Raw genomic sequence first — 16,991 nt, 5'->3', positions numbered from 1 at the left:
ACGCGAGCATATTAGAAAGCAACGCCGAAGAACAACAACGATCCTATGATCTACTCTTAGAAATATTGATATGTTCCATTGCTATATTTATTATACATTATATTTAAGTCACATAGATATGATATGTTTCGTGATTTACTTAAAATATTTAGCATCTCGGATAAAAGCTCAAATAATTGTAATTGGCAAGCACGTATCGTACCAGAAACACTTAAAATGGAAGTGCTACACATTCATTACAAACAAATTCAGAGCTCCAGCTGTTATACATATTTTTTTTAAGGCAGCCGATCAATATATATATATATATATATATACCTTGCATTCTCTTTCAATACTGCTCATCAATTACGACTTTCCAAAGCATCATCTCTGATGATAATAAAATATGTAATAACACACTTCATTTGCACAGCTTCTAGAACCTACTAGGTTTCTCTATGGCGGGTTTTGTAAATAATGTAAAGCCTGATTATATTTACTTAAGAATACTGACAAACTCGTAGATACATGATTCAAAACTTGTAGTTCTAAAATTTCTCACATCGAATACGTATGTAACATTGATTAAAACACGAGAGCTTTTCCTCACTGACTATCGAACACTGAACCTTGGCGCCTTTACCGAACGATGAATTTAGATTACCGCACAGGTCAATCGTTTTTTATATGGATTGTCTATTTCTCATCTTTTCCAATTCCAAAATTCTTGGAGATTTACCTTAAGGAATTCTGAGATTGAAATATCCATAAAGCATCAGTGTCATAATACATTATGTACTTCCAAAAGTTATTATTACTTTGTGATAGTTTTTGTACGTGTTAACAATAAATTCGATAGCCAGTTGAAGTTACAGGAATGGCCGCAATTCGGGCCGAGGAAGGTGGACAATTAGATTACAAAGTGATGTCTTGAACACCTATAAACATTCAATATACAAAATCCAAAAGGCCAGTTCAGCGTGAATCGACCTTCGCTATACAATATATGTATGTATATCTAATATTAAAAGCGTATGCATCCAAGATCAATTCGAAACAATAATATAAATAAATATCCTTTGAAACGAAGCTCACAGCAAAATGATAACAGCCACTAAGTTTCACTAATTTTAGACTTAATAATCTCTAGCTAAACTCTGATGGTATACATTATAATCGCGTGCGATACAGTGTCGTGTTTATAATAAATCTGTATACAAGAGCAACTTACTTTGTTTCACAAACGGCTTCAACATATTGGCATAAATAAAATCAGTATTTAAATAGTATTCTTAACGCTTTGCGAGCTTATATTTTGCTTAATATATTCCAAACTTTGAACATGAGGTACGTGTGTTTGGTCACGTGTATGAGTGCGTGTGTGGTGGAGCTACGTCACACACAGTACCACTACGAAGCACTCAACATATACCGTGCTTTCCTCGCTACTTTAATTGACTTAAATAAGGAATCTTCTCCAATATAAATTATATTTACTATGTATGTATATCTCTTCTAATAACATTAAGTCCACATTTTGATATGTAAGAGTTCCATTATCAATTATCATGCATTGTTTAATATATTTATTTATTATATTTTCTACAAAACAACATCGCTTAAAATCTTTTATACATCGACCAAAATACACAATATTGCTTCAACGTTGTCGTATATAATTTCTCTAAGCGTTTTAAGATATACGTCGACAATGTGATTACACCTAAGTTTAAAAATAAAGCAGTATTCGTAGAGTAATCAAGTCACACCTACAAAAGTGCATCGGAAGATACAGAATGATATGTAATAGTTTGAGCATATTACGTCGTAACTCGATAATACGGCTCATTTCGATGTATGAGATCTAGAAAGAAAGGGCACAACTAAGAAGAGTAAAATCATTGTAAAACATTTTCCGTTTGTCGTGCGGTTTCTACACATAGTGTCCTTTCTACGTTCCTTTCTACACCTAGTTGCTTCTATCCTCCTCACTGGTGCCTTCTGAAGAAGACAGGTGCACTGCAAGCAACTAAGTTTAGTAGAAGTTGGCGTCCTCTCAGAAAGCCGTTTGCTTGCCGAACGGCTGCACAGGGGGAGGGGCGCTGCTGGAGCCGAAGAGGGGAGTTGGACCATCGTTAGGATCATCGAGGTCATCATCATCGGGTTCTAGAGCTGGATTGATCCTGCCAGACTTCTCGTCGGGACCGACTAGAGTTGAAGCTGCTCCGTAAAGTTTTCCTGGAACGCCTCCAAGCACAGACATCTGCTCTCCAGCTTCGGAGGGTTCGTCGACGCGCCGGATGTCCTCGGGGATGTTAACCACGCAGTTGAAGTAGTCCGACTCAGGGCTCAAGTAGCCCGAGTTAAATAAGTACCTGCGATAGACAGCGACTTTTAATATCATTTTTGTAATAGAGCTTTTAGATATAACTGTAGAAAATGCCTTAAAGAAAGGATAACCGGGCCCGGCACTCGGACGTGTACGGTACTGTACTGTTCAGAATAAACAGGTTAATTCGATGTACATGTAAGGAGTTTTAATGCATGTCTTTCTAATTGGCTATGTGTAGACTTAAATATTAATATACCTAGGTACACAATATGGTTATGAAAAGCTTCACTTCTTTATTTCGATTTAAATCCTAGAGAACAACGCCAAATGTTTGACAGAACATAGTATTCTGTACGCTGCAATTACTTGTTAAGCAATGATCTTTTATACGTCTGTTCACCTAACACGTAAAAAATCAGTACGTTGGTACGCGGCTACAAAAAAAACAAAAAGATTGTATAAAGTCGAGGCTTCATATTTGCCATACTCTGAAAGTAAATCATCTTTTAAGACATACAGCAATTGAATCGTGTCCAAATAACAAATGCCCGCTCGCGACACGGACACCTTGCAGGGCCGCGGTTCACTTTCCATTTAGCAGGTAACCGGCGTACGGCGTGAAGGGCATCGAAGAGGATCGTTTACCCTCCAGCAACTGATAAGGGATATCTCTACGATACCGCGAGCGTCCCCCAGCGTGCCACAGAGTTCGCCGGAATGTCGCGGTAGCCGCCGATATGTCACTGGTCGCTCAGATTTGAATCCCTTCTACTAGCGACACACCGGTGGTTATCAGCGCTTACAATGCCACAGACAAGGAAAGATATCAAACTTATAACAGCTTAAAACGTTGAGAAACCCGTGTCCAGTAGTGGGAGGTATAAATGGATTGATGATTTTTTATGCGACTTTTTGTGTGCCAAGTTTTGGTAATGGCTTTCATGGATTATTTAAAAAATTTGCATTTTAAGATAAAAAACTAGCATAAATGATGACTCTACTTAATATAATGCAAATTACTATTGTCAAATACTTTTTTAATTTCTTCTAAACATTCGCTACAGTGTTCGTAAAAAGTTGATTGACCGAAATTGGGATACTTTTACGCTTAACCACATGTAATAAATAGTCTTTAATGTTTACAATTTTTTATTCAAGATATATATTTTCCACCACAAGATAGCGATCGATCGGAGTCGTCAGTTACGAGACTTGAGTGCAGTGGTCGTGAGGCGAATTGACCGATTGCCGAGGTAATAACCGACGGCTCATCGCTCGGAATCTCTTATATCATTTACTTGCATTTATCGACAGGAAGGAATGCAACCGATTTCGTCAGTTTCGTGTCACAAGATTTAGCTTCGATTTTGAGAAATGTTATGGACAAATAGTGCCGACATTAGTAAGTTATACACGATTTAGTGGTTTGTTACTAAATTGTAATTATACAAGGTTATGTATTTATTCTTGTCATACATAAGCATTTTTAAGGCAATATATCGTTATCAAATCCACTTTTACGGCGTGCTATTTATCAAGTTCCTTATATATAATTTCTAATTACAACAGATACAATATTTGAACTTGCCCCGGGCGCTACAGCGCTTAACGAACGTGCGTGCGCCGGAGGCGTGGAGTTTTTTAGACGAGAAGGAGGGAAACTTCTCAATTAACGTTCGAAAGGACTACGACCTCTACAGCCGAAGAATAAATTGCCAAAAAACGAATACTTCTACGATCCAGTTAGCCATTTCAAATTATAAAAGAAAACGAGTGACGAAAGCTCAAGCAGAAATGTATGAATTTATGATGTCCCAAGAACAAGGGAATGTACTCGACAACGCGCATACAAGGCGAACGCCTGCAGGCTATGTGCTTTGTGACTACGAGAACACGTCAAGGTACAAATACAGGCATGTTCGGAAAAGTAAACATGAAAGGTAGCTGCCGAGAGGTAACGAACACGAATGTAACATGCGTTTTACAACTATATAACGAATAAAACACATACGCAAGATTTTGTTGGTGGGCTAGCATCTCCTGTATGGAAAGTGTTTTAGGCTATACGCTGTTAAATAATAAAACTAATAATGAATGCTACTTACACAGAGAGCCAAGAGATGAAAGCCAGCGTAAAGAGCGAGAGCACCATGGCCATGGTACGGAAAGGAAACAGCTGGACTTCGTCCACGGCGTCCCATCCAGGGTAGTGGATTAGGGCTGGCAGGCCGAGCAGCTTTTCGCCACCTGACAGTCGCACGAGCAGCGCCACGATGTACGCCGCCAGCGAGCCGTACGTGTTGCAGTGGTGCTTAAAGTGCACCACCATTAGCAGTTGCGGGAACAAGATCACGTACACCAGATCTGAGCACATCGACCTGCAAAGAAAAACTGATTAGAAGTGGCAGATAGGCATTTTCGGTGCAGTGAATGATAGTAAGTTCTTCTTTCTCGTATGACTACTTTGAGTGTTAAATATTTTTATTTAAAAAACTATCAGAAACTTATTCAGTTGTTTTAGCGAACCCGTGGACAGCATGCACAGGTGTGGTTATAGCTCGGAGAGTGCATATATGTGTGAAGACCTGTACAACTCCACTGATAATGTTGTGTCAGTCGCTAAGAACTGGTCCTCACGAATGTCACGAATATAAACGTCAGAGCCAACACGCTAAGAAGAAAAAGCGAACCCGTGACTAAAACGATCATTGGCAATAGTTAGTTTTCCAAGCACCACGTTAAATATAACTCGTTAATCTCGATTGTCTCAAAATCGCACGATCCCGCTCGAGATGCCCTCGAGTCGCCCTCGCCCTCGAGTCGTAGCACTAGAATGATATCGAGTCTACAATGACCCAATTCCGCGAGGAACCGAGAAATGGATGGCAAACTTAAGCTTGGAACAGCATTATAGAACAATGATCAACTATGTACAGTCGCCAGCAACATTATAAGACTACCCATATAACGCACACACTCAATATAGCCCCTCACTAGAGAAACACTGTGTCGCGGGTGCCATGGATACACACATAGACAACCAAAAATTACACCCAAACTCACGAGATAAGTAAATGTAGGCTATACAAATATTTCTCCCGCTCCGAAAACCGAACCTCGGACCCCTGCGTAGCAATCCGGCATGGTAACCGTTCAGCCACGGAGGTAGTTCATCACCAATTTAGTAACAAATAGTACCCATTTACTTATATGAAAGCAACTGCTGTTTTGACTATTCTATCTTTTGCCACTGGAGGTGCGATGTTAAATCGAAGACCTTGTATTGTTATGTAAAATTGCTTCTGGTGCCGTTCCCCGGAACTCGTGTTCAAGACTTCTTTTAGAGCCCCAAAGACCCTTAGGTTTAACTCACTTCTGTGCGTACCTTCGGCCTCTTTGAACTTCCGGCGGAGTGCATATTAATTTTTTTTTAATTTTTAATTTTTTTTTTTTGGTTCGATCCGTGGCTTAGTTAGTATAAGGTCTGGCACGGAAGTAGAAGACGTCGGTCCGAATCTTTGTATTAATAATTTTAACAAACGAGTGCATATTTCTTGCATGCGAGTCATAGCTTTAATGTATTGTCCAAGCAGGTTGATATTGACCCTTTTATCTCTAGTGTTGCATCGGTAAAGCGTCTTATTAGTAATTTCTTTTTTGTAGGTTTTTAACATAAAATATCATCCCATATTGAGTTCTGTTTCTGTGTGGTTTTCTTATTTTTTTTTTTGTTTTTGTTGCTTTTATAAATTGTAGTAAATTTTTGTTTTCCCATTAAATCTCATTTTGACTAGGAAGTTAAGCCCTTTTTAATGTATATTCCTCATTCAAATGACGTGCATAGCTGCAAAAGGAAAACAAATTTAGTTACTTGTTTATGTATCTACATGATACAGTTGTTTTTAATTTGTGTTCTGAAGCTTTGCCAAATAAATTAATAAATAAGTAGTATGTAAGTAGTAATGTGTGTCTATTGTTGAGAACCTATGTAGAATTGGTTCTCCGGTTTTTGTTCTGTAAGATAGTCGTTAGTCTTCCAATAAGTTAAAATAAAATAGGTTGGTTATACTAGCAATACGTACCGTATTATTATACGCAGTGGGTGAAGATTCGACTGTACCTATTCCAGTGGGAAATAGGCGTGATAGTACATAAAATAGTATGTATGTAGGCTAAAAATTTAATTTATAAAAAAATTGTATTCCGTCTTACGACAACGTATTTCTATCCTTACAAACTACACGTTCCACGTTACTCTTGTATGGACCAAGGACTTTATGAATATATACATATACGAATTATGATTCCAATTAACGGGACTAACACGAGTCGTGCGCCTGTTGGTAAGCGACACGCCTGCTCATAACAGTTGAATTGTCAATCAAAGCTTTAAATTGCAAAGATCTGAGGCGCACTGCCACTGCGCCCGTCACCCTGAGACATAAAGTTGCCAAGTCCCAAGTGCTACAGTTCACCAGAACCCTTACCCTTCGAAACCGGAACGCAGTAATGGTCACATTACTTCTTGGTGGAAATAGGCGTGGTGGCAGTACTTTCGTGAAGGAACTCTTTCACGAGGAGTTCTACTGCTACTAAATATATAATAAATTGTGCTAGTTATTTTCAAAGAAACCCATTTGCCTTCCGTTAGGCGGTGGAGTTAAAAAAAGTATGAAAATCTCTACTTTGCTTTGTGCTTGCATAGTAATCAATTCTTGGCTGGTTTGACGCAACCACAGCGACTGTAACGACCCACTTTCAGCGCGGTGATTTCTCAGAATACAATCTGCTTTGTGGGGGTTATATTGGCCTCGATGAAACTGTGTGTTCCTATGGAATTAAATCAAGAGTAAAAGAACCACCGTGATAAATATTTAGTTTTCCAACATTGCTTTCAACTCTCTAAGAGTTATATATAACAATATGTTCCGGATGTTGTTGCGGCTGCCGCGATTCTGTAGCGCGTCAGGAATGTTCGCCGATGCTCATGTAGACGGATTTGCCGCCATAATGAGAAAAAGAGCGGCATCCTTGATGCGCAGAGTTCGTGGCAGCGGTAATAGCATTGTGGGTATTGTTGCTGGCTCCTACCTGGGTTCATTTTTTGAACACTGGACTAAATTACGTGTGTGTCCTAAACCCAGTACGTATTTATGAATTTGTATTTTCTAACACTAATATGTAAGTTTTTGTTTGTTTTACTAATTAATATGGATGAAATCTGAATTAAAGTACTTGAATTTGAATTTGAATATAAAATTCAATAGTGACTTAGTAAATCCTTCTATCTTCTCATTCCTTCGCAACATCAGTCACGCATACACTTATCCGATTATTACTATTATTATCATACGATGTCCATAATCAGCTTCATGCACAAGGTCCACCGCGCATGCGCGATCTAGAGCACCTATCATTACTGCACTTGCGCAAACGCACCCTTCGGCGGACAATAAATGTCCCGCCTAACATGGGATCGCAATCTTCATTAACCTTTAGTTGCGTCGTGACGTGAACAAAATTATTCTTTGAGATATTCGCTCTATAAAACGCGCATCCGAAGGCTGTGTGACTGTTCGCGTTCGTGTATCGAGTGTCAAAATGAACACGACCGCAAATTCGCGTAATAACCAGAGCCGATCGCAGATCGCAAAGATAATTTTCGCCTCAATCGTCTATACATGACGCAACGCTTCGCATCCTTACCAATATTAGAACTCGATTAGCTTCACCAATTTGGCCACCTTCACTTGTTTCGTGGTCTGCAGCCGGCTAAGCGTTTTTACTCACCCAAGCTCAGTACTAACATGCGAGTCGAGGCGACACTTGTCCTAATTATAAAGACTACTTTCGACTGACGTATTAGTACAGTGCGTCCCGAGCTCAACACGCGGTCCACCTCACAGAAAGCTCCCATCTTATTAAATAAAGACTTTCCTCGTAATGTAGTAAGCAGAGACAACATACACAGGATACCTATTCACTGGAAATGACGTATTTTCTAGTTTCTGTATTCCGCTCCTCTGTGTTACGGGTATAATTACCTTTCAATTTATAGATATGGCCACGGGTAGGGGGTGGAAAGTACCCGGAAATTTTACCTCCTCGCCCCACCCCCTGCACCGGTGCAGCGAGCGGTATGTTCGAGAACAGGGATTATGTTTCAATTATCGGATAAGCCCCGCGGATAGCGAATACAAACAAAGAGATAATTCTATTGGAGTGCTCTCCTTACTAAGCTAGCTTTGCCCAGAGCTACATTTGCAGCCTTAAATGTGTTTATTTGTATTGATTAAATTTTAATATTTGGATGCCTTAGACACTAAATAATGGTAACGACGACATCATGACAAGCAAGACAGCTCATTTGACAATTTAAAAAGTTTAAACACGTTGCTGACAAAACCTTACTCGACCAGTTGTATTACCTTGGTGCAATCTATAATGAGTTATTGTATTGTTGCTTGGGGTGGCGCGGGATGTATTCTTGTTTAAGTTAATGTACTCTAAACCTTTGAGAATCCCCGCTAGTGAACTATATCAATTTAGTGGTCACCTTTATTATACGTCCTTCTTTCTATACTAAAGCTACATAAGTCCCTTACTTTTAACCCTTAGATCATATCTCGTAGACAGAGCTACGTCGTTTTTTTGTTATTATTTCTTGTTAGTATATTTGTAGTAAATTCGGCACGTACCTATATTATAATATATTAACCAAAAATTATATTTATCACTTACAGTGGCATAGTTGTAAAAAACTTTGTGTATAATTGATTGGTGTCACTTAATTCTAAAACTCAACGTACCCATATTATGGTTATTACTTCTATTCTAATCTATTTTACATTCTCGCCTTCCCTTGGCCTTATTTTTTTATTATAATGATTACCACATGCAAAACTCACGCAGAAACTCAAATTCTTTAATTTGCAGTACACTATTTTTGTTATATGGGTACCATAATAGTAATTAAGTGAGTATTTTATTAACATGCTTTATAAATTCTTGTTTTGTATATTTAGTATCGGCTGGCCAGTTATGTTTACAGCTACGATTATGAATACTAACATGTATTTTTCTTATATACTAATCCTGATTCCAGTAGACAATACGTACCAAGAAGACCCAACTATAATTCTAATTTAAGGACTAAGAAAAAGAAATAAACTATTTCCATTTTAAAGACAAGCTATCGGAGAGTGGACACAGCGTCGCAGATAATCGCCAGTTGTGTGCCAACGCCATTAACAGATAATGGTGTGTCCATGCCACGATGACGACTGCATTTAGCGTCTGCGCTTGCGACACTTCGAGTGAACACTGTTTTAGTCGCCAGTTAAATTAATGCAAACTCATGGACAAGATGCACCGAGTCAGTTCAGTTTACTCATACAGATTTTACGGTTCCTCATTTCACAATTGACCCATAATGGTCGCCGTAGAGTCAATGCTCGTGTGTGGTTTAGATGTAACTTTTAGGAGAATAAACAAACGGGTGCTGTATAATTTTGTTGGTACATCTGGGGGTCTATTCTCACTCTTCGTCCGAAACAATTACTGTCAAATAAGTAAGTACTCGACAATTAAAAGATGCAAGATGCAATGCGAATGAAGCTTCATATTTGATTTTGTCTTCTTTGTATCGGACGGATGTTGGGCGGAGAACGGAAGCGAACCTCTTGGTTTGATAATACAGGTTTCACCTTTCAAATTGCACCTTTTTCGGATGGTACTAATTTAGAAAGGCCGGCGAGATTTTTTAATAAAATAAAACATTTAAAAATGCGTCACTAAGGTTTTTACTGTACAGTCACGGCGCCGGCGCACTGTAGTGCGGTCTCATTTTACACTTGTTCAAGTGCTTATAAGCGTCAGCCCCAAAATTAGTTATATTTGCGTAGAAATTATTACACCCGTGTCTTGCTTATTGTGAATATTCATAATCAAACGAACTGAAATAAAATTCGTGTATCAGATTGCAGAATACATTACCATACAATTTACATCGCAATCACCCCTTTTTGTATGTACCTACATGCAAGGCGGACCAGTACTTACTTAAATTTCTTGTAAACGAAGCACGTATTTAAAGTACTAGATAGATATTCTCAAATAATAATGGTACAACTGCACAAATGAATACCAGGTGTTATTTTTTAATTCTCATAATAAGGTGCGTTTCTTAAATAGTATGTAACAAAAATAATATATATATATGCAATTACCTATATCAGTCATTCGAATCTTACAAGCAAGTCAGCGAAGTCGCTATGAATAACACATGCTAGTCAATAAAACTTTCAGCGGAGGATTGCAACAATCACCGGCCATTATGCTTAATAGCCCATCGGCCCTTCGAGGGCAGCGCTGTGCACGTCCCAACCGTCACAGGCTTAGCTACCAGCCGTCACGAATACCCGTAAATCTGATCATGACTAAACGACGGCACCGCTGCTGTTGCGACATTCGCCAGGCTGTGTCTTTATTAAAGGAGCGTGCGCACTGCTCACAATTGTTTCGTAGTACACCACCCAAGCGTAGAAACCGCTATATTTGTTTACTTTTATTTTCAGTTTCCCGATGTACGGCATTTGGCTTTGGGGAGATGCTGCTGACATTAATTAACAGGATTTTATTTCATTATTTTTGGAAAACTTACAGCGAGGTAATAGGGATCAGGCGTGTATTATACTTTCTATTTTAAGTATAATACACGCCTGACAGACCAGTGCATGTATGCTGAGAGCTAATTAAAAGTATCCACAGATAATTAAACATTTACAGTGGTACAAACAAACTAAAAAGTAACTTGCCGACTTAAAAAAAACAATAAATATAAATAACGAAATTGAATACCTAAAACAGTTACAGTAGCTACATACCTAGATAAATAATAACTTGAAGAGAATAAAGTATCACTAAGTAAGCGTTTTAACTTACTTGAACTGGTGTGGAACAAGTCTACCTTACTATATATTTATTAACTAAGGAAATAAATGAGCGAGACGCTCTATTTACGAAGGCGTTAATTAAAAGCAAGAATATCTTTGAAAAAAAGGTTTCAAGAGATTAATATTCTTTTACTAGAGTCACGTGACTCTAAGTCTGAGTAATTTATGTTGAGAAGAATAGTATTTTTTTCTTAAAAAATACTGATAAACATAATATTAATACAAACTTAACAAAAATAAAGTGACCGTTATTGACAATCGTCTTCACAAAGTCATTTAAGGGACAATGTACTCGTATAAGATTCCTACTCATATTCAAAATTCGCCATGTACGAGACGTAATGCTACGGTTTATTACACAGCTTCTGCGTACTTGGATGACAAAATCCCATGGGAATAATCAGTTTGGTCTTTCAGGCTGTTGCTATCTTTGATATTTTAAAGTACATATTATAATTAAGTTTATTGAATGTCGGGATATCTCACCACCATGAAATTCAATATTTTTTTATGAAATTACTCCACTAATTTGTTATTATTATTAATAACTACTTAGAAAAAATCCTTCGACCCGGCTGGATACGACCCAGCGTCTCCTAGCAAACCGTGCTAGACGCTATGTCAACTAAGCCATGGAACCAACCAGCGAACCTTATAAATTTCTATGTGCTTGATGCAGATGTTTGTTTTGGTTTTTAATGACTGTTTCCCGTAGCGCCATCTGTGAGAAATCTATTTCATTACTCAGCCAGCTACCTTTACAGCTACCAGCAGCTGACTAGAGAAGTCGCTTTAATCGTTGTAATTAAGTTGAACGTCAAGATGTTACATATTATAAATTCGATAAACGTGAAGTAATGTCTATTTACAAAGAGCAACCCTCGGAATTTTCTAATCATTCTTCTCAGCGGAATCTGCATGATTGTGGTGCCCCAATGCAGTCCACGGAGCACTTGCTCGTGTGCCTCTCGTACCCTAACACCCGTACGAGGGCACATTTCTGCGCGGCCACGGAGAGCGAAGTCAAAGTGGCAACATACTATTCAAAGTCAATATAGCCCTATGAAAGAAGCATCGACCCGATAAGAAGAAGGGGAATCTCCATTAAGAATGAGTATATTGACAAGTTCAAGTGTAATTTAAACGTACCTATGAAATAATAGTATTTAAAGTTTTTTAATAACACAGTTCTGAAATAATAAAAATTTTTGTAGACACAAACGTAATTAAATTAGTTTCCTGTCCTTGTAATGTCGTTTATTTAAAGATCACATTTATCGTTCCATTCACATTCCGCTGACTTTACTGCGAGGATGATTAGTGTTATCAAAGTTATCATATTAGTATCTCATATTCGCAGACACTAAACTGTTAATAATTATGTGTAAGAACTCATAAACGCTGGCAGGTGTGTCGTAACGCAAAACCTTATATCATATTAACGAAGTCGTATCGTCTCGGCAAATTGACGACGTTCTTAAACAGGCATAATAATGTGCGCTCACACTTTCAATAATAAGGTGAGGTAATTCGAATACATTTTTGTACGACATTAGCTAACCAATTGACGGACGTGGATTGTGCGGGTCTATTCGTTTTTACAAGATATGAAGTGACGGGACGAACAAGTCGTGCGCCTGACGGTAAACGACATGCCTGTCCATAACAGTTGCAGTGCCACTCAGAGCTTTAACTCGTAAAGACCTGAGGGGCACTACCACTGCGCCCATCAACCTTTTTTTTTTTTTTTTGACGGGGGGGAAATCTTTGTGGATACCCCTGAGCCCAGGGAGACTCAGGGGTTATGTGGAGACTCTCCCTCCAGACTGGAGGGCCTACCCCACTGAAACCCCCCCGGGTTTCCCTCTCGCCGGTTGAGTCGGCGCCGTGGGATCAGGGAACATTCACCACGACGCCGCCCGGCCGCCCTAGCTTACGCCAGAGCTCCCGCGCCAACGGAGGGGCGAGTCGGTTGTCCTCCGACCCGCCCCCCAGACGAGTGAGGCCGTGCAATGCAGGCTCCGGAGTCCCTGTCCAGAGCCCGCTGGTCTCACTAGGGGATCAGGCGAGCAGCGAACTGCCTTCGCCTTCTCCCCGTACGTCTGCGCCGAAGCGGGTGCGCGTCCGGCGCGTCCTCGCGCACCCGCTCCGCGGCCTCCTTTTGCGACATAGCCTCTGTGCAAAAGGAGGCCACCGCCTCCCAGGACTCCTCGCTATCGAGCATGGCGGCAACCACGCTCGGCAACAAGAGGTCCTGCCCTATAGTCCCCGTCAGAGTGCGGCGCTGCTCATCCCACCGGCTACACACCACTAGGGTGTGCTGCGCGGTGTCATCCGCAGCGCCGCACTCGTGGCACGACGGGGACGGTTCCCTCCTCGCCACCTTGTACAGGTAGTGACCGAAGCAGCCGTGCCCGGTCAGCACCTGCACAAGGTGGTACGACAGTGGCCCGTGGGACCGGTTTACCCACTCTACGAGGACAGGGCGGATCGCCTCTATGGTACGAGCGCTATAGGGGGGATCCGCCAAGCCCTCTTTCCACCGGTCCCGCATGCTCTGCGCCGCGAGGCGGCGCTCCCGCTCCACCTCTTGGGGAGCGGGTCGCTCGCCTCGGTCCCTCATTCCCCGCCGGCAGGTGCGGACCTCCGCCAGGACCTCGGCTTCGAGGTCCCACGGCGGAGTACCGGCGAGGACGCATGCGGCAGCGCAGGCCACCGTCCTGTACGCCCTGCACATTCGCAAGGCGACCACCCTCTGGGGCCTCCTCAGCAGCGCCTTCGTCGCCGCTGATATGGCCCCACTCCAAATGGGAGCCCCGTGTAAGGCCATACTCCGAGTCACCCCGGCGTATAGCCTTCTGCATGGGGCTCCCGGCCTCCCGAGGTCGGGCTGCGCCCACTATTCGGGGAGCAAGTTGCCGGAAATGCTCCCCGAAGTTCCATCGCCGGTCCAGGACAAGTCCCAGATATTTCATCTGGGACTTGACCGGGACCGATACTCCCGCGATGGAGATGTGGGCGCCTGCCGGCACCCCCCAACCTCTACCCCTCCCGCCAAAGACGGCCACATCCGTCTTCGGCACGGCGACCTCGAGCCCCAGCAGTTGTATTCGGCGAACCACCATGTCCGCCGCTACTGAGGCTCTTCGGGCCGCCTCCTGGAAGGTGGTCCCCCGTCCCCCGTCCCGTGGAGGGGAGCAGCGCGCCCCTCGGCACCCAATCAAGTCAACCTGAGAAATAGAATTGACAAGTCGCATGTGCCTATAGTTTCACCAGCACCATTACACCGGAAAGCAATAAAATGCTCACATTTCTACTTGGCAGCAGAAGTAAGTATGATGGCAGTATTTCTAATTATACGTGTACTAATAGTAATTTTAGTTGTTAAGGGATTAATGCCTAAATAAATAAATAATTGAATTGAGTTGAATTTCTCTGCATGGGCTCATTCACAAGGACCTCTACCGCTACACAGAAATAAAATATACATAACAATACATCATTTTTCATATCGGATAGAATTTTATAATATTTGACACGTGCCAAATGGCATTAGAGCTCCTTGTGAAAGAGTTCGCCCAGGCAAGTACTGCCACGTTACCTATTTCTGCCGCCGAGCAGTAATGTGAGCATTATTGCGTGTCGGTTTTGAGGTGCTGGTGAAATCACAGGCACATGGGACTCGCCTACTTCTGTCTCAGGTTGACTTGCGCAACGGCAGTGGCCCTCAGATCTTTGCGATTAGCTCTGAGTGTCTGAGGCACAGCAATTGTTATGGAGAGGCGTGTAGCTCACCCTCAGGTTCACGAATGCTTCGTCCCGTCACTTGATATTATAAAAAAAATCTGGCTGTTGCCCGGTTCAAAAAATATAAGTTTTTTTATTGTCGGTTTCGCAAAAAGTACTTTTCGAATGACGTCAGTTTACTATTGAGGGTGCGACATAGGGGATGATAGCCCACATTTATTATTGGAATCCGTACGACACGCCCAGGAAGCCACGCGAAGCTGTAAGAAGATTGAAACGCCAATTTGTCTTTCCCGCGACACGCATTTATCAGCTATCACTTGGTGGAGTGTAATTTTTTACAATTTTTTTGTAAAGAATGTTATTTTAATATTAATGATGTTTCTCAAAAGAATATTTAATATTTAATCGCTTCTTTGGTGAATGCTAACTATCGGTCATTGCACAAAAGTCCAGTAAGTGTAATGCTTCTTTAATAACTTCTTGTATCTCGTTTCGCTTTGATAAAGTAAATTACAGTATTTTAGTTGATGACAACAAAATGTACAACATAATCATAGTAGCAGTATAATCACCTCTGACAACTTTGTTTTTCAATTTGTCCGGGATTGTAGCTACGGGTATATTTATTACCTATGTATTTTCTATATGAAATTGTTTTCTTGCTTTCAACTGTTTTGGCGTGTTCAAAAAGTATTTTAATTTTATGACGTACTTACAGGCATATCGCAATATTTAATCTTGTGTGTGTGTGCATTTGTGGCATTGCAGCTCCCATGGGAATAAACCGGGTTCATTGAGGGTTTGTTTAAAAGCTGCGTAATTTGAGGGTTCTATCCATGTTCTCTAAGTAATCCACGAAAGCGTCAGGATCTCGTAACTGTACCAACCGCGGTCGCAATGAAGAACATCATGTAATTTTTTTGTTATCATTGTTATTAGTAATTTTTTTTTAATGAAAAGTAAGTGCACATTTCTTCAACTTCCACTCAATTGATGGAAAGTGATGATAAGGTCGACCATGTAGCATGCACACCGAAATAATGCCTATTTACTCTCGCTATGAAAAGGCACAAGTTATGGCATTCGGGGAATAAGTCTGCAGACAGGTAATTCCACTTCTTAACCTTTCGCCATATAAATATGGAAGCGAAACACTTCGTGTGAAACCTGGGAACATCCACAACCTAGGGGTGGAATCCCAACCAACGTCTAGTCCCCGATGATGAAATTTCATTTTAATAAGCATAATTATAATTTTCATACTGTTTTATACACAATATATTTAGATCGGATATATCAAAGGCCAATTCGTAAATTATATTATCAATGTTATATTACACATTCCCTATGTTGCGTCATGCTATATTGTGTAATATAATAACATCATAATTGACATCTTGACACTATGTATGCCGTTGGATTTCGTTTGATAAATAAATTGAAATATATTTTAATAGGTTATTCCATGAAATTTCGTTGAAATCGTTTAATGTTATGAATTGTTTTACATTTTTATAGCACATCAAATTAGAGATAGAAGTTGTGCGACAAAAATAATAACTATTTTACTATAAACAATATATACATGTTATTAATTGACTAATAACATACTAAAGGAAAAGTTAATTTCTCTTATTTGACGAATAAGAAGCGGGATTCGAGTGCCTAGGACGGATCGGAGGCGGAACTAGGCGGTTGTGGATGTGTCAACGTTGCCAGAATTTCAACAAGGAATTATGGTGAGATTACGCCAACTAATCTCCCCAAAAGCCAATGAGTGATACAACCACTGTACCTGCGAAATAATGTAATCGGTAGCTTCTTATCATCATACCTACCTTTGCCGCCAAGCCGTGATGTGTGTTAAGAATAACAAGACTCCCAGCAGTTTACATTTTAAATACGATTGCCGGAGAGCGAGAGACTCGCAAAAAGTAATCTGTGTCTGTGTTTTATTCTTTTCTTTTATAATA

At 40.6% G+C, this 16,991-nt stretch overlaps 1 protein-coding gene across 1 annotated transcript in view; it reads right to left on the bottom strand.

Moving 5' to 3' along the window:
- Positions 1-37: 37 nt before the first annotated feature.
- LOC113237780 (high-affinity choline transporter 1) overlaps positions 38-16,991 on the bottom strand; it is a 39,066-nt gene continuing 22,112 nt past the window's right edge. Inside the window, exons 9-10 of the mRNA XM_026474435.1 lie at positions 4,420-4,692; positions 38-2,357 (exon numbers count right to left, since the gene is read on the bottom strand). Of these exons, the coding sequence (XP_026330220.1) occupies positions 2,039-2,357; positions 4,420-4,692 (592 nt within the window). The 3' untranslated portion in view covers positions 38-2,038. The remainder of the gene's footprint in view (positions 2,358-4,419; positions 4,693-16,991) is intronic.

This window comes from Hyposmocoma kahamanoa, unplaced genomic scaffold (genome assembly GCF_003589595.1).
Source record: "Hyposmocoma kahamanoa isolate Upper Pololo Valley unplaced genomic scaffold, ASM358959v1 94, whole genome shotgun sequence".
Classification (NCBI taxonomy): Eukaryota; Metazoa; Arthropoda; class Insecta; order Lepidoptera; family Cosmopterigidae; genus Hyposmocoma; species Hyposmocoma kahamanoa.
The sequence above is the reverse complement of the archived record's forward strand: the minus strand, read 5'-3'. Positions and strand labels throughout refer to the sequence as shown.